We start from the raw sequence: 23,668 nt of genomic DNA, 5'->3' as shown, positions 1-23,668 counted from the left end.
GCAGAGAAGTAGACCATTCAGTCCTTCAGGCCTGCCCTTTCATTCAATTAGCTTGTGGACTTCATTTCTCCCTATGTTGAAGAATTCTCTCAGTCTGGAACACTCCTGTAGATCCCCTTTAACACCAGTCTTTCAAGGGACAGTTCCAGATTTCTACTGCTTCATGTATAGAAGTACTGCTTGATCTTACATTGGAATAGCACAAGCTTTAGTTAATTTTATAATGTCACCATGTCCTTGATTCACCCAAGACAAGGAACAGTTCCTTTGTATCGACCCCAAATCTTTATCTCTTACTTTTACACACCTCAATTAGACCATCTCTCAATCTCCGTAATCAACAGTACAAGCCAAGTTAATCAACCAGTTAAATTCTAGTATTGCTGAAGAAAAGACATTTAGTCAAAGCTTTCCACTTGGCACACATCAGGACATTTTGCAAGAATACAAATTCAAGAAGAAAAAACACAATTTTTCTAGAGAGTGCTGATTGGTTGACAAGTGAGCTGTTTGATACCAGCTGGGCGTGGCACATTTGAACATGCTGAAAGCAACATATATTAACACACAGGACTCATCAGAAACAGGAGGAAGTCATTCATCACCTCAAGCCTACCCCACCATTCCCTAACATAACAGATGACCTTCACATCATGAAGCATAAATATTGGTTTTCCCATGGAATTTGTATTCATGGAAAATGTCCTGAGAAGTCTGGATATCAAACCTACAGCTCAGCGAGCAATCCTACACCCTAGTCCTGATGAGTGTTAGATGAAAAGCTTAAACAAAGAGAGGAAGGGGAGTGGCATTTTTGATAAGGGATAGCATTACAGCTGTGCTGAGGGAGGATATTCCCAGAAATACATCCAGGGAAGTTATTTGGGTGGAACTGAGAAATAAGAAAAGGATGATCACCTTATTGGGATTGTATAATAGACCACCCACTCCTCCTTGACCAATCACCTTCATCTCCTCCCCCACTCACCTATTGTACTCTATGCTACTTTCTCCCCACCCCCACCCTCCTCTAGCTTATCTCTCCACCCTTCAGGCTCTCTGCCTTTATTCCTGATGAAGGGCTTTTGCCCGAAACGTTGATTTTACTGCTCCTCGAATGCTGCCTGAACTGCTGTGCTCTTCCAGCAACACTAATCCAGACACTGTTGGAACATTGCGTGCAATTCTGGTCTCCTTCCTAACGGAAAGATGTTGTGAAACTTCAAAGGGTTCAGAAAAGATTTACAAGGATATTGCCAGGGTTGGAGATTTGGAGCTACAGGGAGAGACTGAACAGGCTGGGGCTGTTTTCCCTGGAGCATCGGAGGCTGAGGGGTGACCTTATAGAGGTTTACAAAATTATGAGGGGCATGGGTAGGATAAATAGACAAAGTCTTTTCCCTGGGGTCGGGGAGTCCAGAACTATAACTAGGTTTAGGGTGAGAGGGGAAAGATATAAAAGAAACCTAAGGGGCAACTTTTTCACGCAGAGGGTAGTACGTGTATGGAATGAGCTGCCAGAGGATGTGGTGGAGGCTGGTACAATTGCAACATTTAAGAGGCATTTGGATGGGTATATGAATAGGAAGCGTTTGGAGGGATATGGGCCGGATGCTGGCAGGTGGGACTAGATTGGGTTGGGATATCTGGTTGGACTGAAGGGTCTGTTTCCATGCTGTACATCTCTGTGACTCTAAAATGTGTCTTTTTGTTTTAAAGCAATCTCAAGCTCTGTACTACCAATGACCAATTGAAACTCGCTTAAGCCTGCCTTCTAGATAAATCTGTGCTGCACTGTCATTCTATCCCTGTATAGGTACACAGCATCTGTGGAGGAATAAGCTTATGCTAGCTGCTAGTATAATGATGTCTGAAAAAATGGGCAGTGTCATAAGAATGACACGCCAATGATTTCTTAAAAATTCAATCTCTCCACACTCTCCTACCAGCGACTGAGATAATTGACGTGACAAGCCTCTGTCAAACATCATCGATCTGGATATATCCCATTTACCACTGTGCGAAAAGCAGTCAGACTGCAAGATCTGCAATGTGACAATTAATGAGGCATTTCATCTCATGGCCAATTAGGTTTGTCTCGTTGTCGAAGCAGGATTGACATTAGGCATTGTTCAGCAGTCAGCTGGAGGAGGATCACGGGGCACAAGGGAGGGCACTCCATTAGTGCAGGCTGCATTCGAATGACTCACTGGGAAATGGATTGCCGTTAAATAACTGGGTGCTCTAAGTCACAGAATTTTCCCACCCTTCAAAGAACCTGTCACTGATGCGAGGAACTGCATCCCTTGGCAGTCCACTCATTTAAACAAAGATACATTTGCTCTTGAGGTTTGGATGACAGTAACGAGGCTGCAGTTACTGCTCTCAGTTGCCCTGTGGCCTTGCTGGGCAATGTCAGAGGCACATTGAAAATTCAATCACACGTTTTATACCCCCATCATGGGTTTCAAATGAAGTAAAATTGAAGACAGCTGAACAAAGATAATTTCTGCAAATACACACACTGGAATTATGTAACGGTAACAGGAACCTGGAAATGTAACAGAGTTAAGATTTAACTGTGGAACAGAGAGAAACAATGTCAAATTCAGCAACTACTACTTGGAATTATATTGCGTCCTCAAAGTAGGGAACTTTCATGGGACCACTGGCAAACAAAGTGGTCACCAAGACAGAATGGGGCCCAGAAGGCTTTTAAAAACCTGATCAGAGGCTATGATTTGGAGATGCCGCTGTTGGACTGGGGTGTATAAAGTTTAAAAAAAATGACACAACACCATAGTTAGAGGCCAACTGGTTAGTTGGAAGCACTAGCATTCGGAGCGCCGCTCCTTCATCAGGTGATCAGAGGCTAGTTAGAGATAGCCTCAAAGAAACAGTGGGTGCATTGCCTAATCGGATGCTGAATAGGGAGTTCATAACAGCCTTCAAAACACAAATTGATAAATACCACAGGAGAAAAAGATTGCAAGAATATGGAAATAAAAAGCAGGGTAATAGGACTAACTGTACTGCAGTCAAAAAGAGCTAGCTACTTTCTGTGCTGTACCACCCAGTGATTCTAAGTGGCATGGTGGCTCAGTGGTTAGTGGTGACTGTCTGTGTGGAGTTTACACATTCTCCCATGTCAGTGTGGGTTTCCTCTGGGTGCTCCGGTTTCCTCCCACAATCCCAAGATGTGCAGGTTAGGTGGGTTGGCCATGCTACATTGGCCTTAATGTCCAGGGATGTGCTGGCTAGGTGGATTAGGTATGGGAAATGCAGGGTTACAAGGATAGGGTGGGTGTGGCTGGGATGCTCTTTGGCGAGTCAGTGTGGATTCGATGGGCCAATTGGCCTGCCTCCACACTGTAGGGATTCTACAATTCTATAAAAGTCACAAAATCAAAAGGGAACCAGATAGATATTTTAACAGACAAATCAAGTGACAGGTACAAAAGAGAGGGTAATGTGTGGCCATTTTCAATCTCTCATTGATTGTCCACATGGCTTGCAATGGCCTCCCCCAGCCTAAAGCGGACACTGAGCTACGGAAAGTGCTAATGCCAGACCGTATCACAACTTGTGTTGTCGGTCCAGCACTAGGAAGGAAAGCACCACTTAATCAGAATTCTCGGCTCCTCTCATTACAAGTACCTTGCCAAATCTCCCCGATAGAGTGACTTGTACTCCCAGTTGGCAGGATCAGCTTTTCTGTCTATACAGAAGGTCTGTGCAGTTTGCAGATGGAGGTCATCCAGCCACATGAATTGACCCTGAGGAAGACCAGCACTGGAGTCAGACCTGCAAAATAACAATATGATCCTGGTTATTGAACAGAATCTGTGAAATGGTCAAAGCACATTGGGGCAGGAGGCCAATTGGTCCTCCAAGCCTAAAAGCCACTATTATCCCAGGACCACAGTGTTTCTGTCAATTGAAAGAGACTGGTGGTAGTTTAACCAGAGTGTCACCAGGCCTCAAGCGAGGAAAGAGATTGAGAAGAAGAGACTCTCGAGCTAACATCAGCCCTGTGTGTATGAAATGAACCCATGCTGTTGGTAGCACTGCTCCACAAACCAGCCAACCCAGCTAACTCAGCTAAGACTCTACTATTCAACATGAGAACAGCTGACCAACCAACTCAGTGCCCTGTTCCTGTTTGCTCCCTTGATCCTTTTAGTCCCAAGAGCTATATCTAACTCCTTGAAAACATTCAACGCTTTGGCCTCAACCACATACTGTAGCAGAGAATTCCACTGGCTCACCGCTCTCTGGGTAAAGAAAAGAAAATTCTCCTCATCCCAGTCCTAAATGACCCAGTATCCATAGACTGCGACCCCTGGTTCTGGGTTCCCCAGTCATCGGGAACTTCTTTCCTGTGTCTGTCAGACATTTATAGGTTTGACATCACACCTCATTCTTCTAAACTTGAGTGAATATATTCCTAACCGATCCAGTCTCTCTCAATACATCAGGCCTGCCATCCCAGGAACCAGTCTTTGATGCACTCCCTCCTTATCTGAGGAATGATGTTCTGGTTATGGAGACCAAACCTGCACACAATATTCTAAATGTGGTCTCATCAAGGCCCTGTAATCAAACACTCTCGCTATGAAGGCCAACCATTTGCCTTCTTTACCTGCATACTTCCTTGCTATGACTGGTGTAGAAAGATATCTAAGACACATTGCACCTCAACCTTTCCCAATCTATTGCCATTCAGAAAAGAATCTACCCTCCTGTTTTGCGAGGAAATTGATAACCTCTCATTTACTCACATTTTACCTCATGTCTGAACACTGCAACAAGCCCAGTGTTTCTGATACAGATTCTTCTTCAACTTTTGAGATAGCGTTGACAGCTAAAAGTAGCCAACCTTGAGACAGTATGAAGTGGTACTGATGAAAAGAGGGTCTGCCTGTGTCTGTTTTTACTTCAAGTGGAAATCTAATGTATCCAATGTATATAAGTGATTTTAAATTTGTTAAACGTCTGATGGATGTACCTAGAACTGCTCTGACACCCAATTTCAATTGTTCTTGATGATATTGCCACCATTCATTCCCAGAAAAACTCCAAGCAACCAGCAAACAGCAGCACGGATACTGGCCTGGGATCACTCAGCCACTTTCACCATTTAACATGTAGGCCCGGGACAGGGGAACAATTCAAACCTTTAGTAGCTATACCTGTCTGCACTCTATTACACTCTACTACACTCGAGGTACAGAGGGCTGACATCTGTATCCAGGGCTACAGAAAACCCAGTCCTCCTGTGAGCAACCTCCTGCAAGACAAGTCAAAATGTTAGAATTCCATTGCCTTCCCTAACTGTGTGGAAGGCTTGACCAATATCAGATGTCTATCATCTGGGGAACACTGCAAAAAAATAGCCATATCTGGACATGGCAGAGAGGAAAGCCAGCAACATGCTGACACATTCCTTCCAATTTGAAAGAGACCAAAAAAAAAAGAGGCACAGGCCATTCAGCCTCCTGATCCTGTTCTGCTATTCAAAAAGTTCATTGTTAGATCCATAACTCGTTACCTCTTCAACCAACAAAAATCTCTCCCTCACACTGTGCAAACAGTCTAGCTCGAATTTTAAAACATCGCCTTTGCTCTTGCTTCCTTTTACCAAATTAAAATCTACCTGTTGAATTTTTTCAATAGCTTACCCCACCTAAATGCTGAATGCCTTCGGCTCTGAGCAATGAACTTCAGCAAGGATCTGTGGTATGAAAGGAGAGAAACAGCACTTCCACCAGTGCGAATAATGCTAGTGTTTAGAGAGTTAGATTAAGGACAGACTGCACAAACATAAGTCTTCTCTCTTGACTTTAGATGGTCAAGAAAAAGAGGGGCTTTTAGCCGGTGCAGAAAGAGCAAATTGACAGAGGCTCAACTAGAGTGTAGAAAATGTAGGAGGGAGCTTAAGAAAGCAAAGAGGGAGTGTGAAAATCCACTGGCAGGTAAGGAGAACCCCGAGATATTCTGGAAAGATATGAAAGGAAAGAAGATAACCAGGGGAGGAGTAGGGCCCATTAGGAACCAAGGGCCACTCTGTGCAGGAGCAGGAGGACATGGGTATGGTGTTAAACGAATACTTCACATCTGTTTTCACCATGCAGAAACAGGATGTTGGTACAGAATTTGGGAAGAGGGACTACGAGGTTCTGAGCAGTTTTGACATTGGGAGAGAGCTTAAATGTGGACAAATCCCCAGGTGTGGATGGGTTGTATCCTGGGCTGCTGTCAGAGACGAGGAAGGAAATTACAGGGGTTTTGACTCAATTTTTTAAATTTCTGTCTGACCACAGGGCAGATGCCAAAGAACTGGAAGGCAGCTAATGAGACTCCATTTTTTCAAGGAGGATGGTAGAGATAATCCAAGGAATTACAGACCAATGAGAAGGAAAACTATTGGAGAAAATTCTGATGAGGCACGGTTTGATTGGAGATAGCATGGCTTTGTTAGAGACAGTTCATGCCTAACAAACCTGAATGAATGTTTTTTGGAGGTGACCAGATGTGCTGACGAGGACAGGGCCATTGACGTAGATTATATGGAATTCAGCAAAGCCTTTGACAAAGTTCCAAATGGGAGACTGATAAAGAAGATAAAAGCACATGGGATCCAGGGTAAAAACTGAAAGAACTGCGGATGTGGAAAATCAGAAACAAAAAAAACAGAAATTGTTGGAAAACCTCAACAGGTCTGGCAGCATCTGTGAAGAGAAATCAAAATTAACATTCCGGGTCAGGTGACCCTTCCTATCTCCCTGCACCCCCCTCCATATCACCTTTCCGTCCCCTCCTTTCTCTCACTCTTCCACGACAAAGGTCAATGAATGGCAGGACACTAGGAAGCTCAGAGGAACAGAGGGATCTTGGGCTGTTTGTCCACAGATCTCTGAAGGTGGCGGGACAGGTTAATAAGTTAGTTAAGGCAGGATACAGGACACTTGCCTTTATCAGTCATTGTTTAGATTATAAGAGCAGGGAAATTATGTTGGAGTTGTATAAAACTTTAGTTAGGCCACAACTGGGGAACTGCGCACAGTTCTGGTCACCACATTTTATTGCAAGGATGTGATTGCATTGAAAGGTTTGCAGAGGAGGTTCACCAGGATGCTGCATGGGATGGAGCATTTCAGCTGTGAAGGGAGGCTGGATAAGCTCGGGTTGTTTTCTCTGGAGTAGAGAAGGTTGAGAGTCTGTTTGAGGTGTAAAAGATGATGGGGGTGGCATGGACAGGCTGGATAGAAATTAGCTGTTCCCTTTAGATGAAAGGTCAATGACAAGGGGGCATTATTTCAAGTGAAAGGCAAGAGGTTTGAGGGCAGTTGAGGAAGCATTTTCACACAGAAGGTGGTGGGAATCTGGAATGCACTGCCTGGGAGGGTAGTTGAGATGGGAAACCCCACAGTCTTTCTAAAGTACTTGGTTGAACACTTGAAGTATCACAACATTCAAGGCTATGGGCCTATTGCTGCCAAGTTGGGCTACTGCAGATTGAGAGCTGTTTTGTCAATACATATTCAATGGACCAAATGGCTTCCACTTTACTGTATGCTTCTATGATTCCAAAATGTTCCAATCACACAAACAGAGTACTCACAGATTAGCTATTTTCCAGGCCTGGGAAAAGTCAGGTCAGGAGAACACTGTCTCAAAACTGGAGCTGGATTATTCAAAAATAAAATCAGAAAGCAGATTTTCTACACAAAATGGAAATCTGTAAGTTTTTTTGCCTCACCCAGAAGAGGCTGTGGCTCAAGTCTAAGTTTGATAGCTTTTTTTTTATAAAATGAGGCACAGGATAGGCTCTGAGAGAATGGAGGTATAGGTTTAACCAGGATTCAAGTGGATGGCAGAACTGGCTCAAAGGGCTAAATGGCCTCATTCTATTACTAATGCTCATTATTAAAGATAATCAGAAATCCAGCCATCCCAACCCCCTTGGCTCAAGCTGTCTTGGTGCTGTGTACAGACTCAGCAAAGGAAAGCAATGCTAATTACCTCTCTGCAGGAGTCTCCGTGTCTTTATGTCGGAAGAGTTCAGGATCAGATTCGCTGTCGGTGTGAATCGCTCTGTCCTTCCTCTTTTCCTTTCTGTGCTGCCGATGTTTCTTCTTTTTCTTCTTTTTTTTGGCCGGTGCATCTTGTGCGCCTCGATCCAAAACTCCCCCAGATATCCCTGAATGATCACTGAAAGAGCAGGGCAAGGCCACATTAAAATGGCATTTAATCATTAGTTGCACCTACCTTAAGATAGACATTCACTCCGCACTTCTGCAGCCCCATTTCCCTCGCCCCAATCTCCCAACTCCCCCCTCTCGCTCAGTTTCCCTTCCTTTCTCTCACTCTTGCATGCCCGTCCTGCCCAGATGAGAAGTCCAGTAAGCAGAGGGAGCAGGATGCTGGCACAGGACAGGGTGTAGTTCAGCCCTCATCCCCAGCTGGCTGATCTGTAAGAAAAAGTACGCCATTGGCTGTCATGTGTTTTGGCAGGTTCGATAAAGTGGCTCAGAAACGTACGCTCTTTCTTTACGTATTGAGCCATAAAGGCCTTTGTGAAAAAAAGATCCTTTTTATTCAGTGCTTTGTTCCTTTACTGGTGAAATAGATGACAGAGTATACTTAAAAATGTATGCCTCAAAAAAAAAAGCAAGTTATCCTTAAGAAAATGAAAACTCATTATTCGTAATTCCAACTCAGACACTGCTGCTGAATGTACAGGGAAACCTCGTGTGAGCAGATATGTAGAAAATACAGAACACATGATACCAAATCATTACAACAACTGTAACTTTTGACAATTACAGAGGATGAATTAAGGTCCATCCATCAACATGTTATTCAAAGAGGGTCCCGAGATGCCACACACACACAGCTGAAAGTGACAGTGGGAAAGGCAGCTACGCTCTCTGGATATGTTAGCCGTTAGGTAACAACAAACCTGCACAGAAACAAAAATCGCCAAATCCACATGAAGCATTATAAAGTGCTTTAGGTGACAAGTTGTCTTTGAGTTTCAATTGAAGCAAACTGGTTGCTTAGACAAAATGGTTACTTTTCAGTCTGCTCAGAGTAAAAGATTCTCCAACCCTATTGGAGACCTGATAGCCCAGGCCAAAAGGCATCTTTCTGAATGTGTGTAAGTTTGTGGTGTCTCTATCAGGATCTCTAGATGTGGTTCCCAAATATCTCCACCACCAGGGAGATCTCTCTCCCTACCCCCACCCTCATGTCTGGCTGAGAGGTGAATTTCTACAATTGGTTATTGACCATGGAACATCAGGGTACAGGATGGCATTGCTGCCATGTCTAATAATGTTGTAATTCAGATACCCAGGCTATTGCATTGGGGAGAAAGTGAGGACTGCAGATGCTGGAGATTAGAGTCGAGAGTGTGGTGCTGGAAAAGCACAGCAGGTCAGGCAGCATCTGAGCAGCAGGAGAATTGACATTTCGGATGTTTCAGGCACCTGAAGGGCTTATGATTGAAACGTGATTTTCCTTCTCCTCGGATGCTGCCTGACCTGCTCTGTTTTTCCAGCACCACACTCTCAACTATTGCTCCGAGGAGACAGGTTCAAATCCCACCCAATGCTGCTAGTGGAATTTAATTCAATAAATTAATCCAAAAAATCTGCAATTGGAAGCTAATCACAGTAATAATAATTAATTTAATCAATAGATCTGATTCACTAATGCCCTTTAGGGAGGGAAACCTATTGCCCTTGCCTGGTCATCCAGAACGTGACTTTCAGATTCACAGCAATGTGGTTGACCTTTAACTGGGAAATGGCCTAGTAAGCCACTGAAGGCAACAAATGTTGGACTTATCATCATTACCCACATCTCAAAGCATGAAAGTACTGAGCACCAGGATGATTAAAGGCTGTCTCCATAAACATACAGCAAGGAAAGCTGCCTTTCAGCTTACGTCAGTGCTTCTCCTCCACAGCAGTCTCCTCTCACTTCCAACACTTCGGACCATAAGCTACTCACATTTCTACTTCATCAGCTTCTCCTTGAATTCAGCTGTTATTCACTGCAACTACTCAAAGCAGTAGCAAGTTCAGTATTCAAACCACGACCCCTGAAGATAAATAATCATTCGAGTATCATGAGACAAACAAGGTAACTGTCTTCTTCTACAATGGCACTTCAAGATATTCTGCCACAACAGCCGAGATGGCATACAGATTAAAATCTCAAACTCAAAGTAGCACTGGGATTGAATCAACATTATTCGAACCCAGAGATTCAGGTCATCCTCAGTGATAGCTACTCAACATTTCAACATGAACGGGTTTTGATACCACATCCTGGGCTGACTGAAGTCTTCTAAAGCCATGTTTTTCTACAATACCCTTGTGGCACTGTCCCAGACTACACAGTGATGAGCAGAGGAGGTGAAGAGCATCCACATGTTGTGTTGTAGAGTTGTCAGGAGGCAACCTTGCAGGGGTATATGCATTAGGTAATTAGGATGGAGACAGAGTGTAAAAATGAAACAAAACCTGTAGACTCACCTAGGCAACAAGGACAGAGTAGACACTGGGACGGAACAAACCTTTAGCTTCGCGCCATCTTCAAATCCTGTTCAGACAGATCTAGCTCGGAATTCGGGGCTGACATTCGGTGGAGTTGTCATTTCCAGCGTGTATGTGGGGGTGACCTCCTGTCATAGAAGCTGGAGAACCCACACAACCCTCTTACAGCACAGGAATGGCCACCTTATTGGCTGGCACAAAGATGGTTATGGTCCTGGAAGGGGCACTCACATCACAACCAACTGCTTTAATCAGCCAGAGAACCGTTCACACTACGAGCCAGCGAATGTACATGAATTCTTTACAATACTACAACAGCTGGTATGAGCTACTAGGAAGTATGGTTAAAGCTAGGATTTTGGACTAATTAAAGCAGCTAAATGGTAGGTTTCCTGTTGTAGAAGACGACTAAATAGACCATCTGGTGTACTTAACATGCCTCATGTTCAATACATCGGATGGGCAGCACAGTGGCTCAGTAGTTAGCAGTGCTGCCTTGCAGCATCAAAGGCTCAGGTTCGATTCCAGCCTCGGGCAACTGTGGAATTTGCACATTCTCCCTGTGACTGCATGGGTTTCCTCCGGGTGCTCCGGTTTCCTCCCACAGTCCCAAGATGTGCAGGTTAGGGTGGATTGGCCATACTAAACTGCGCATAGCAACTAGAGATGTGCAGGCTAGGTGGGTTAGCCATGAGGAATGCAGGGTTACAGAGACAGGGTAGCTCTAAATGGGAATCTCTTTGGAGGGTCAGTAAGTTCTAGATGGGCCGAATGGCCTGCTTCCACACTGCAGGGATTCTATGATTCATAATGTTCTCCCACGTTGCGTTGTGGTGCTATGAGGATCCTAAGTGACTGCCGCACCCATCAATCCCACTGAATCCTGATCCAAGGGAGTCCCCCCCCGTTATCTCATGTAGGAGCACCCACATTAAGCACTCTTTCTGAAACCTCATGAGGTGATGGGACACAGGTGGGCCTGGTGCAGTAACAATCCTGGGTCATTCTCTAACAGTGAAAAGCCCAGGCGATTCCTCACAGAGTGACAGGGGAGGAAGAGAGCACAACACTCCCTTAGCAACTGGCCACAATCAGCAGGATACACCACTCTAACTGGTGCCAGTAACAAACACAAGAGAGAAAGGGAATAGTACTGGAGCTGGACTTATACCATCTGCCCTGCAGCGGTTCAAGAAAGCAGCTCACACTATTATCTCAAGGGCAAAAAAATAGCAGAATGCCAGTGATAACCACATCTCGTGGACAATTTTTTTTAAAAAACTCTATGTATAGAGATATGGGTGGGTAGGGGGATTTGCTCCTGGTAGGGCTACTTCTCAAATAAAACTTTGATTCACACACAGAACAGAAGATAAACAAACACCAGAGAGAACTGCCAAAAAAAGGTCAAAACGTGTACAGCAATCTTGCTTCCCTGCTATTATTTATCTGGCAGTAACTTCGAAAGAAGTTAAGGAGGCGTGAAGGATGCATCAAGGAGTACTGTGGTGCACTCGATCCTGCTCCCCAGTCAAGCGAGAAACCTTTCTGTCTCTCCTCCTTGTCACAGAGCCAAGAGCGCATTATCCTGCTCAATGAAACATCAGGCCCAATTCCTTCTTTGACAGGATCAGATGGAAGATCACTGGAATCGGGAATCCCCATGGGAATGTGGACATTTAAGGGATTAAACTCTGTTTGCATGCATGCCAAAATGAGATTGATTTGAAGAACAGATTGCACTTAAGCAGACGCTGTGTGGAGAGAGGAGCTGGACGAAGGAGCTCAGCAGCATTCAATATGCTAACAGTGTAGTGAGCAACAAGGCAGAAACTCCTCACATTCGGCAGATTGGGAAGAAAACCAAAAACCTTTCCTTGCTCATAGCATGGAGACAAATTTGACTGAAGAACCTTTCAGATTGGAGGCCTGTGACCAGTCGTGTGCCACAAGGATCGGTGCCGGGTCCGCTGCTTTTTGTCATATATATATAAACGATTTGAATGTGAACATAGCAGGTAGAGTTAGTAAGTTTGCAGATGACCTTTTTACCTCATCCAACAGGTATGAGGTGCTTGCTCCCTGTGTGGGTGAGGAAAAGGGCTGCGGGGAGGATGAGCCAACAGTCCATGGCACCATGTTGTAGAAGGCCATTGAAGAGAGGGGAGCAAAAAGACAGATGGTAGTTATAGGGGATTTGAGAATGAGGGGGGACAGATAGTAGCCTATGCAAGCTGGATCGGGGGTCCTGCATGGGGTGTTGCCTGCCCGGTGCAGAACATCTCTGACCGGCTTGAAAGGATACTAGAGCTAGAGGGGGAGGATCCAGTTGTTGTAGTCTATACTGGGACGAACAACATAGGCAAGGAACAGGAAGGAGGATCTGGTTGGGGGTTATCGAGCACTCGGAACGACATTAAGGAACAGGTCCTCGAGGGTCATAATCTCCGGATTACTGCCTGAGCCACATGTAAACTGGCTTAGTCAAGAAAATTAGGGAACACAGCTAAGGGAATTGTGTGGGAAAGAGGGATTCCATTTCATGGGACATTGGCATCAGTTTTGGAACTGGGGCGGGGGACAATCTGTACAGATGGGACAGGGGGGAGGTGTGGAGATAGCTCAGGAGATATTAGAGATGTTGTGAATCATGACGGTAAGAAAGGCACTTTACCTGAAAGCTCGCAGCAGTCAGAACAAGGTTGATGAGTTAACGGCACAAAGCATCATGAACAAATATGATTTGGGAGCCATCATGGAGACATGGTTGCAGAATGGTCACGACTGGGAATTAAATATCCAAGGGGTAGCAGACTATTCGGAAGGACAGACAGGAATGCAAGGGAGGTGATGTAGCTCTGATATTCAAGAACGACATCAGGGCAGTGCTGAGAGATGAAACAGATTCTACAGAGCAGGAGGTCAAAACCATTTGGGTGGAAATTAGAAATTCCAAAAAGAAAACGTCATTGATAGTTATAGTCTAAAGGCCACCAAATAGTAACATCACATCAGGGCGGGCAATAAACAAGGAAATAACTAATGCCTGCAAAAACGGTACAGCTATTATCCTGGGGGATTTTAATTCACATGCCGATTGGTTGAATCAGCTCAGTCAAGGTAGCCTTGAGGAGGAGTTTGTTGAGTGTATCCGCGTTAGTTTTCTTGAACAGTATGGAACCGACGAGGGAGCAAGCTATCGTAGATCTGGTCATGTGTAATGAGACAGGAATAATTAATTACCTCATTGTTAGGGATCATCTTGGAAGGAGTGATCGCAGTATGGTTGAACTTAAAATATGGCTGGATAGTGTGAAGATAAAATCCATTACCAGACTAAGGGGGACTAGGATAGAATGAGGGAGGACCAGGCTAAAGGAGACTGGAAACAGAGACTTTATGGTGCAACAGTTGACGAGCAATGGAGGACCTTCAAAAAAATTTTTCAAAGCGCTCAGTAAAAGTACATTCCAGTGAGAAGGAAGGGCTGGAAGAGGAGGGGTAATCTGCCACGGGTGTTGAAGGAAATAAGGCAGGCTATCAAAGTGAAAGAGAAGGCAGACAAAGTGACCAAAAACAGCAGGAATCTTGAAGATTAGGAAAACTTTAAAGGTCAACAGAAAGCTACAAAAAGAGTTATAAAGAAAAGTTTAAAAGCAGGGAGGTTGTGTTGCAGCTGTACAGGGTGCTGGTGAGGCCACACCTGGAGTACTGCATGCAGGTTTGGTCTCCTTACTTGAGAAAGGATGGACTGGCACTACAGGGGGTGCAGAGGAGGCTCACTGGGTTGATTCCGGAGTGGAGAGGCAGAAAGCCACAAAAAGAGTTATAATGAAAAGTTTAAAAGCAGGGAGGTTGTGTTGCAGCTGTACAGGGTGCTGGTGAGGCCCCACCTGGAGTACTGCATGCAGGTTTGGTCTCCTTACCTGAGAAAGGATGGACTGGCACTACAGGGGGTGCAGAGGAGGCTCACTGGGTTGATTCCGGAGTGGAGAGGGTTGGCTTACAAGGAGAGATTGAGTAGACTGGGATTATATTCATTGGAATTCAGGGGGGACCTTACAGAAACATTAAAAATTATTAAGGGAATTGATAAAATAGAAATAGATAAGATGTTTTCACTGCTAGGTGAAACTAGGACAAGAGGGCATGGCCTCAAGATTGGAGGAAGCCGGTTTCGAACTGAACGGAGAAGGAACCTCTTCACCCAGAGGGTTGTTAATTATGGAATTCCCTGCCCCGTGAAGGAGTTGACGCTACTTCAGGAATCGCCTTTAAAGCTAAGACATACTTTTTTGAAAAGTAAAGGAAATAAGGGATATGGTGAAAATGCGGGTAAGTGAAGCTGAGTCCACGAAAGGATCAGCCATGATCTTATTGAATGGCGGAGCAGGCTCAATGAGGCCAGACGGCCTACTCCTGCCCAGAGTTCTTATCTTCTATGACACCAAAATTGGAGGTAGAGTGGACAACAAAGAAGGTTACCTCAGAGTACAATGGGATCTTGATCAGATGGGCCAATGGGCTGAGGAGTGGCAGATGGAATTTAGTTTAGGCAAATATGAGGTGCTGCATTTTGGAAAGGCAAATTAGAGCAGGACGTATGCACTTAATGGTAAGGTCATGGGCAGTGTTGCTGAGCAAAGAGATCTTGGAGTGTCAATTCATAGTTCGTTGAAAGTGGAGTCGCAGGTAGATAGGATAATGGAGGAGGCGCTTGGTATGCTTTCCTTTATTGGTCTGAGTATTGAGTCCAGGAGTTGGGAGGTCATGTCACAGCAGTACAGGACATTGGTTAGGCCACTGTTGGAATATTGTGTGCAATTCTGGTCTCCCTCCTATTGGAAGGATGATGCGAAACTTGAAAGGGTTCAGAAACAATTTACAAGGACGTTGCTAGGATTGGAAGATTTGAGCTATAGGGAGAGGTTGAACAGGCTGGGGCTGTTTTCCCCGGAGCGCTGGAGGATGAGGGGTGACTGTACAGTGATTTATAAAATCATGAGGGGCATGGATAGGATAAATTGATACGGTCTTGTCCCAGGGTCGGTAAGTGCAAAACGAGAGGGCATAGATTTAAGGAGAGAGAGGATTGATTGGAAAGGACCCAACTTTTTCACACAGGGTGGTACATTAGTAGAGTGAGCTACCAGAGGAAGTGGTACAATTGCAACATTTAAAAGGTATCTGGATGGGTATATGAATAGGAAGTGTTCAGAAGGATATGGGCTGGGTGCTGGCAAATGGGACTAGATTAAGTTAGGATATCTGGTCGGCATGGACGAGTTGGACTGATGGGTCTGTTTCCATGCTGTACATCTCTATGACTCTAATTCTTCAAAGAGAAGAGAGAACTGTATGGCGGGAATTAAGATAAAGTCCTTGCCGTGGTCCTAATTTCTAGGAAACATGCAGGTGGGCCAGCGCTGGAGAAATAAAGAAATCTCAGAAGACAGTTGTTCTCCTAGTCACCTGTAATCAGTGGTGCTGAGGCCAACTATATAGTATGTGCAGAGATTAAACCTGACAGCCTTTACTACCTGTAGCTCAGCACTGAACTGAACAATATCTTTAAAGTACCTTCCTTTCTAATCCAAGGGAATGCTCAGGCACTTTTAACGGAGCCTTTAGACACTGTCAAGGAAAGCAGACTGATAGAAACCACTTAATTTGAACCTGGTGCAGCAGATAAAAATCATTTCAGAACAAAACTGCTCTGGTACAATATTTTCACACTGTATTAAACATACCACAGTTCAAATAAACTTTTAAAATTACGTCCCAAAGGCCATGTCACTCAGCACTGGAGATTGGCATATCCCTGTACTGCAGTAAACACCCAATCAATAAATCAAAGTTTTGCAGCAGATGGAGGATTAGAGTTAGAGATATAAAGAAGGAGTTATAGAACAAAAATGTAATAAAGATAAAGATTTCGACGGCTATTAAAGACGGATGGACAGAAAGAGAGAGAGAGGTGGATAGACTTTGAAATTGAAAGGTAAAGTTCAAATTAATATACAAAGAGGGAGAGGGAGGGAAGAAGCAATGTCGAGGGTGAACGGGTGGGGCTCTGTACCTTGCCTGGGGTGACCCCTGGGTTGTGTCTGCTGCATCGCCCACGATACGATGGTGCAGTTGCAGGGCATCTTCAGTGCGGAAGCTTTGATTACTGAGCCAATCCAATCCTGCAGGCAGCAGAAATCAATATTATTTGGCAGCCCTGCTTTTTAAAGTATGGACTCATCAGATAAACTGACAGTGAATCACAGTAAATGCCATGAAAGTCATTCATAATAGTCAAGGACAACTTACTCTAAGTCAATGAAAACTTCACTGATCAGTGCCCTGCATTGCTGCACTGCTGACTGGGCCGAACCCTTGCAGCAAAAGGAGGAAAATCTCAGAAAATAAATAACAATGGTTCTGGATCAACATCTGTGCCTTTACGTTACTTAGTCATGAGAAGCTCCATCTGGACAGATATAGCTTAGAGAATAAATAGGAGTAAATGAAAACGTTCTGTAGCAAGTTTCTGCCTTGATGCTAACTGCTTCAGCGTCCTTTATCTCCCCTTTTTAATAGCAAGTGTCAATTTTTTTTTGTATTCATTCACAGGATGTGGGTATTGCTAACCAGTTATTGCCCATACCTAACTGCCCAGGGGGCAGGTAAGTGCCAACACATTGCTGTGGGTCTGGAGTCACATGTAGGCCAGACCAGGTAAGGATAGCAGCTTCCTCCCCTCAAGGATGTTTTTTTCCTGACAATCGACGATGGATTTGTGGTCATCATTAGACTCTTAATTCCAGATTTGTTGTTTTATTGAAATTAAATTCCACCACAGCAGGATTCACATCCAGCTCCCCAGAAGGTTACCTGGGTCTCTAGATTAACAGTCCAGCAATAATATCACTAGGTCATCGCCTCCCCAAAAGAGTTCTCTTCTTGCTAATGTGAAGGAAAGTGTATGCTGGGAATTACAAGACAATAAGCTCATAGTGCCAGATGAGGTAAGGGATGCTGAAATACTAATTAAACACACTGTCCACTGTTCCTTTATTCACACCCTTTCATGACCCAGCAAGACCCAGTGCCACCTCAAAAATTGCCAGTAAACACCAAGCTGGGGTTACTTAATCCGCAGAGAACCAGCTCAGACTGATCAAATTTATTACACCCCAGGACCCAGAGGAAGTTTACATTCTCAGCATGGTGTCAAGGTTCGCAAATGCCCGAACCAAGGTCAGGGGACAAAGAGAGAAATTGCTAGCTCAGGATACACGTGAAAACGCGCCTCACTTTTTACGCGCAGAAAGAGCCAAATGTCACAGTGATGCATGCTGGCAATGGCTACTCAGAGTCAGCCAGTGGAAGTGAAAAACTTTTGATACTTTTTCAAGAATTGATTGGATAAAAGCCCTGCATCAAAATTTGAGCTTACTTTAATTGTCTTCAGTTGGCACAAAGCCCTCTCTCATCTCGTTTCAAACTATTCAGTTTCTCAGATTGCCCTTTCCCTCCCTTATGCTCCATTTCACCACCATTTACAACATCTCCTGTTCCACACCAGCCGACCATCCCAGTTCCTGTTGTTCCACATCACAATGGATTTTAAAACCTATAAAAAAGTTCCGGTCAGGACTGTCGGGATTTCTTCAAAAACAAACCACAGGTGTAATGGCAAGTAATCAACAACAAAAAACACTGTTAATCAGCAAAACTCCAGACTACACAACAGTGGTCAACACCAAACTCCTGTACTGCAGTGAGACCTGGACTGCGTGTCAGTGAGTCGTGACGAAAGAAATTCAACCAGAAATGTCTCTGTCACAGCTTGATTCAATGGGAGGCACATCAAAGAAACGCTAGTGTCCTTCTTGAAGCCACCTCGACACATTCAGCCAAAACCAATTAGGATAAGCTGGACATGTATCCAGTCATAGAATCATACAGCATGGAAACAGACCCTTCAGTCCAACTCATCCATGGCAACCAGTATTCTAAATAAATTTAATCCCATTGCCTGCATTTAGCTGATATCCCTCTAAAACTTTCCTATCTATGTACCTGGCCAAATGTCGTTTAAATGTTGAAACTGTACTTGCATCTACCACTACTTCTGTCAGTTCATTCCACATATGAACCACCCTGTGTGTGAAAACATAGTCCCTCAGGTCCCTTTTACAACTTTCTCCTCTCACCTTAAAAATATGCTGTCTAGTTTGGAGTTCTCTCACCCTAGAGAAAAGACCTTTCTTATGCCCCTCATGATTTTATAAACCTTTATAATCTCCCAACCTCCTTCACTCCAGTGAAAAAAGTTCCCAGCTTACTGAGCCCATTTTTATATCTCAAACCCTCCCTTAACTGGCAACATCCTGGTAAATCTTTTCTGAGCCCTCTCCAGTTTGATAATGTCCTTCCTAGAGCAGGGTGGCCAGACCTGCACACAGCATTCCAGAAGTGGGCCTTGTCAACATCTTGTACAACCTCAACGTAACATCCCAACTCTTAACCTCACAGGTCTCAGCAATTAAGGCAAGTGTGCTAATGCCATCTTTACACAAAGTCCTGTTTACCGAACTCCCACATGGCCAAAATTCCTTAAAGAACAGAGAAAATGCAACAAAGACTCCCTGAAGCCTGGCTGCATTGACAATAATGACTTGGAGGAACTCACTGTCTTTCGTATCAAATAATGACTTGTCCTTAAAGCAGTACCACGCTTTGAGTCATAACATTTTTCCAAGGAGGCAACGAAAGAAGAAAAAGGAAGAAAATCCTGCACTCTCAATCCCACTACTGTCATACAACAGGATGATTAATGGCTTGCTCAGCCATTCAACAGGATCATAGCTGATCCAACATTCCACATGGCCACTTTCCTGCCCTTTCACTGCAACCCTGGATTCTCCAACCTATCAATAATCTATTTATCTACCTCAGCCTTAAATATTCTCAAGGACAGCTCTCTATGGCAAGGAGTTCCAAAGAGACTCAGCCCTGAGAGAAGAAATTATGATCAATACAATCATGATTTGATCATCCAACTTAATACTCTCTATCTGCTGTCACTCCATATCCTTTGATCCTTTTAGCCCTAAAAACTAATTGAGGATATCTGGTCGGCATGGAGGAGTTGGACCGAAGGGTGCGTTTCCGTGCTGCACATCTCTATGACTCTATGGTCAGTATGGGGGAGTTGGACCAAAGGGTGCGTTTCCGTGCTGCACATCTCTATGACTCTATGGTCAGTATGGGGGAGTTGGACCGAAGGGTGCATTTCCGTGCTGCACATCTCTATGACTCTATAACTAGATGTATCTCCTTCTTGAAAACATGGAATGTTTTGTCCTTCACCACTTCCTGTGGTAATGAATTGCACAGGCTCACCACTCTCTGGATGAAGAAATTTTATCTCATCTCATTCCTAAAATGGTCTCCCCCATATCCTTAGACTGTGACCCCTGGTTCTGGATTCCCCATTGCATCTAGCTGTCTAGTCCTATCAGAACCTTCTGAACATTTCATCTGCCAGTTAAGAGTTGGTCTGTTATGTCTCATAGAACATAAAACAGTACAGCACAGGTATGGGCCCTTGTGCCCTTGATCTCATACCGAAGATGACACCAAATTAAACTAATCCCTTCTGCCTGTCCTTGGTCCATATCCCTCCATTCCTTGTACAGTATACTCATGTGCTTCTCTAAAAGTCTCTTAAACACCCCTATTGTATCTGTCTCCACTATACCATATATTGTGGGCGGCACGGTGGCACAGTGGTTAGCACTGCTGCCTCACAGCGCCAGAGACCCGGATTCAATTCCCGCCTCAGGCGACTGACTGTGTGTGGAGTTTGCACATTCTCCCCGTGTCTGCGTGGGTTTCCTCCGGGTGCTCCGGTTTCCGCCCACAGTCCAAACCTGTGCAGGTCAGGTGAATTGACCATGCTAAATTGCCCGTAGTGTTAGGTAAGGGGTAAATGTAGGGGTATGGGTGGGTTGCACTTCGGCGGGTCGGTGTGGACTTGTTGGGCCGAAGGGCCTGTTTCCACACTGTAATGTAATCTAATCTAAATCACCCTGGCAGCATATTCCATGCTCCTATCACGCTCTGTTTAAAAAAAAGTGACCCGCTCATATTACCTTTGAACTTTCCCCCTCTCACCTTAAGTGTATTCCCCCTAGTTTTAGGCATTTCAACTCTGGGAAAAGGATTCTGACCGTCAATGCTATCTATGTCTCTCATAATTTTATTCACTTCTATCAAGTCTCCCCTCAGCTCTGCCATTCCACAGAAAGCAGTCTGAGGTTTTCTAGCCTCTCCTTATAGTTCATACCCTCTACTCCAGGAAGCATCCTCGTAAATCTCTTCTGCACCCTCTACAAAGCCACCACACCCTTCCTATCACGTGGCAACCAGAATCGAATGCAGTACTCTTGAGCCTAACCGAAATCTGATAAAGCTGCAACATGACATCCTGACTCTTGTCATTAATTCCCTGACCAATAATGGCAAGCATGCCATAAGCCCTTTTCACCACCCTATCTATTTGCGTGGCCACTTTCAATGAGCTGTGGACTTGAACGTCAAGCTCCCTCAGTACACTAATGCTATACAAGGTCCTGCCATTTACTTTTCCTTGATAGTTGATCTCTCCCAAAGTACAGCACCTCACATTTACCTGGATTAAACTCCATCTGTCATTTGACCACCCTTATCTGCAACTGATCTATGTGCCGTGTATACTTTGACAACCTTCTACACTATCTACAACTCCACTGATCTTTGTGTTGTCTGCAAACTTACTAACCCCACCCATCTACACTTTCACCCAAGTCATTTAGATAGATCACAAGCAGCAGAGGTTCCAGTATGGCTCCCTGCAGGACACCACTCGTCACACCGACCCTCCAGCCTGAAAAACACCCTTCCACCACTACACCTTGCCTTCTATGGGCAAGCCAATTCTGAATCCACGCGAGCAAGTCTTGGTGGATCCCATGCATCTTCATCTTCTTGATGAGCCGACCATGAGGGACCTTGTTGAAAGCCTTACTAAAGTCCATGCAGACAACATCCACTGCTGTACTCTTACCAATCACCTTCATCAGCTCCTTGAAAAATTCAATCAAGTTAGTCAGAAATGACCTGCCCTACACAAAGCCATGCTGACCATCCCTAATTAGGTCATGCTTTTCCAAAATATGCATAAATCCTATCCCTAGGAATTCTCTCCAACGATTTCCCAACCACCAATGTAAAACTCACCAGTCTATAGTTTCCGAGATTGTCCCTATTTCCCTTCTCGAACAGAGGAACAACATTAGCTACTCACTAGTCCTGCAGGACTTCTCCAGTGGCTAATGAGCATACAAAGATCGCGGTCAGGGCCCCAGCAATCTCCACTCTTGCTTCTCTCATTAACTTGGGATAGATACTAAAGAGCCCTAGGGAGTTATTCACCTAAATGCTCTTCAAGAGACCCAACACCACGTCTTTCTTGATCTCAGAATACCCTAGCATATTCCTCCATACCCTTCTCCTGGGTGAATACTGATACAAAGTACTCATTTAGGATTTCACCCACATCCTCGGCCTTCAAGCACAAGGTCCCTCCTTTATCCTTGAGTGGTCCTACCTTCTCCCAAGTTCTCCTCTTATTTTTAATATATGTATAGGGTGTCTTGGGATTCTCTTTAACCTTACTTGCTAAGGTCATTTCATAGCCCCCTTTTGCTCTCCTAATTCCCTACTTGAGCTCTTTCCTGCTTCCTTTATATTCCTCACAGGCTCTGTCCGATTTGAGCTTCCTAAACATTATGTATGCTTCTTTTTACCTTTTGCCTAAGTTCATAACCTCCCTCTTTATCCAAGGGTCCCTTACCTTGTCATCCTTGCCCTTCCTCCTTCCTAGAACATGCCGGTCCTGAACTCTCATTGGCAAGCCTTTAAACCAATTCCCACATATCAAAATGTGGACTTGCCTGATAACAGCGCCTCCCACTTAACACTCCCGAGCTTCTGCTTAGTTCTGATGCAATTTGCCCTCCCCCAATTTTGTACCTTATCACAAGATCCGAACTTATCCTTATTCACAGCTTCCTTAAACTTACAGCAGAAGCCTGTGACACTGTGCAGATGTTATCCCCAAACTGAGGGACATATGGTTTCATTAGGAAGTGACAACAAATCAAACCAAGTCCACCACACCACTCCTGACATTCTAAACAACTCTGCTGTAAACATAGCCATAACAATGCACAAAACAAAAATTGACTGCAGTTACTATGGACTCATGAGGAGAGAACAGAACATGTAACGCTGTACATGTAGGCTATTCCTTTCCACAGGTGCTGACTAATCTTCAAATATTGCGAACATCGTCTGTCTTGCATCATAAACCTTTTACAGATGAAGGCGGCTTTTCAGTCCATCTTTAGTTCTCCATCGTGAACTGGTATTCAGATTTAAGCAATGACATAAGTACATTGAATGCTGTTTAGAGATTTACTAGGAGAAAGTGAGGACTGCAGATGCTGAAGATCAGAGCTGAAAATTTGTTGCTGGAAAAGCGCAGCAGGTCAGGCAGCATCCAAGGAGCAGGAGAATCAAGGGTTCGGGCATGAGCCCTTCTTCAGGAATGAGGACAGTATGTCCAGCAGGCTAAGATAAAAGGTAGGGAGGAGGGACTTGGGGGAGGGATGTTGGAAATGTGATAGGTGGAAGGCTGCTCCTTGGATGCTGCCTGACCTGCTGCGCTTTTCCAGGAACACATCGATTAAAGTGTGTTCACTTTAACGCAGGGAGTGTAAGAAATAGGAGTGATGAACTTAGAGCATGGATAAGTACTTGGGACAATGATGCTATGGCCAGAACGGAAACGTGGGTTTTAGAGGGGCAGGAATGGTTGTTCGATATTATAGGGTTAAGGATGTTTAAAATAACAGGGAGCGTGGAAAATGGGGAGTAGGTGCAGCATTGTTGAACAACGACTGCTTCACAGCTACAGAAACAAAGGTTGTTGAGGAAGGTTTATCGACTGAGTCAGCATGGATGGACGTTAGGAACAGTAAGGGAGCAGCCACTTCTTTGGG

The 23,668-nt window shown here is 44.5% G+C and overlaps 1 protein-coding gene across 3 annotated transcripts in view; it reads right to left on the bottom strand.

Annotated features, from left to right (window-relative positions):
- The window catches only part of nrde2 (NRDE-2, necessary for RNA interference, domain containing), a 67,997-nt gene that overhangs the window by 42,130 nt on the left and 2,199 nt on the right, over positions 1-23,668 (bottom strand). For 2 of the 3 annotated variants that reach the window (XM_043696953.1, XM_043696952.1), the window contains exons 2-4: positions 16,648-16,756; positions 8,026-8,214; positions 3,658-3,804 (exon numbers count right to left, since the gene is read on the bottom strand). In XM_043696953.1, the coding sequence (XP_043552888.1) occupies positions 3,658-3,804; positions 8,026-8,214; positions 16,648-16,756 (445 nt within the window). The remainder of the gene's footprint in view (positions 1-3,657; positions 3,805-8,025; positions 8,215-16,647; positions 16,757-23,668) is intronic. The other variant, XM_043696954.1, reaches the window with a different exon arrangement.

The sequence above is a fragment of the Chiloscyllium plagiosum genome, chromosome 10 (genome assembly GCF_004010195.1).
Source record: "Chiloscyllium plagiosum isolate BGI_BamShark_2017 chromosome 10, ASM401019v2, whole genome shotgun sequence".
NCBI lineage: Eukaryota > Metazoa > Chordata > Chondrichthyes > Orectolobiformes > Hemiscylliidae > Chiloscyllium > Chiloscyllium plagiosum.
Note: the sequence above shows the minus strand (reverse complement) of the source record. Positions and strands in the feature narration are given on the sequence as shown.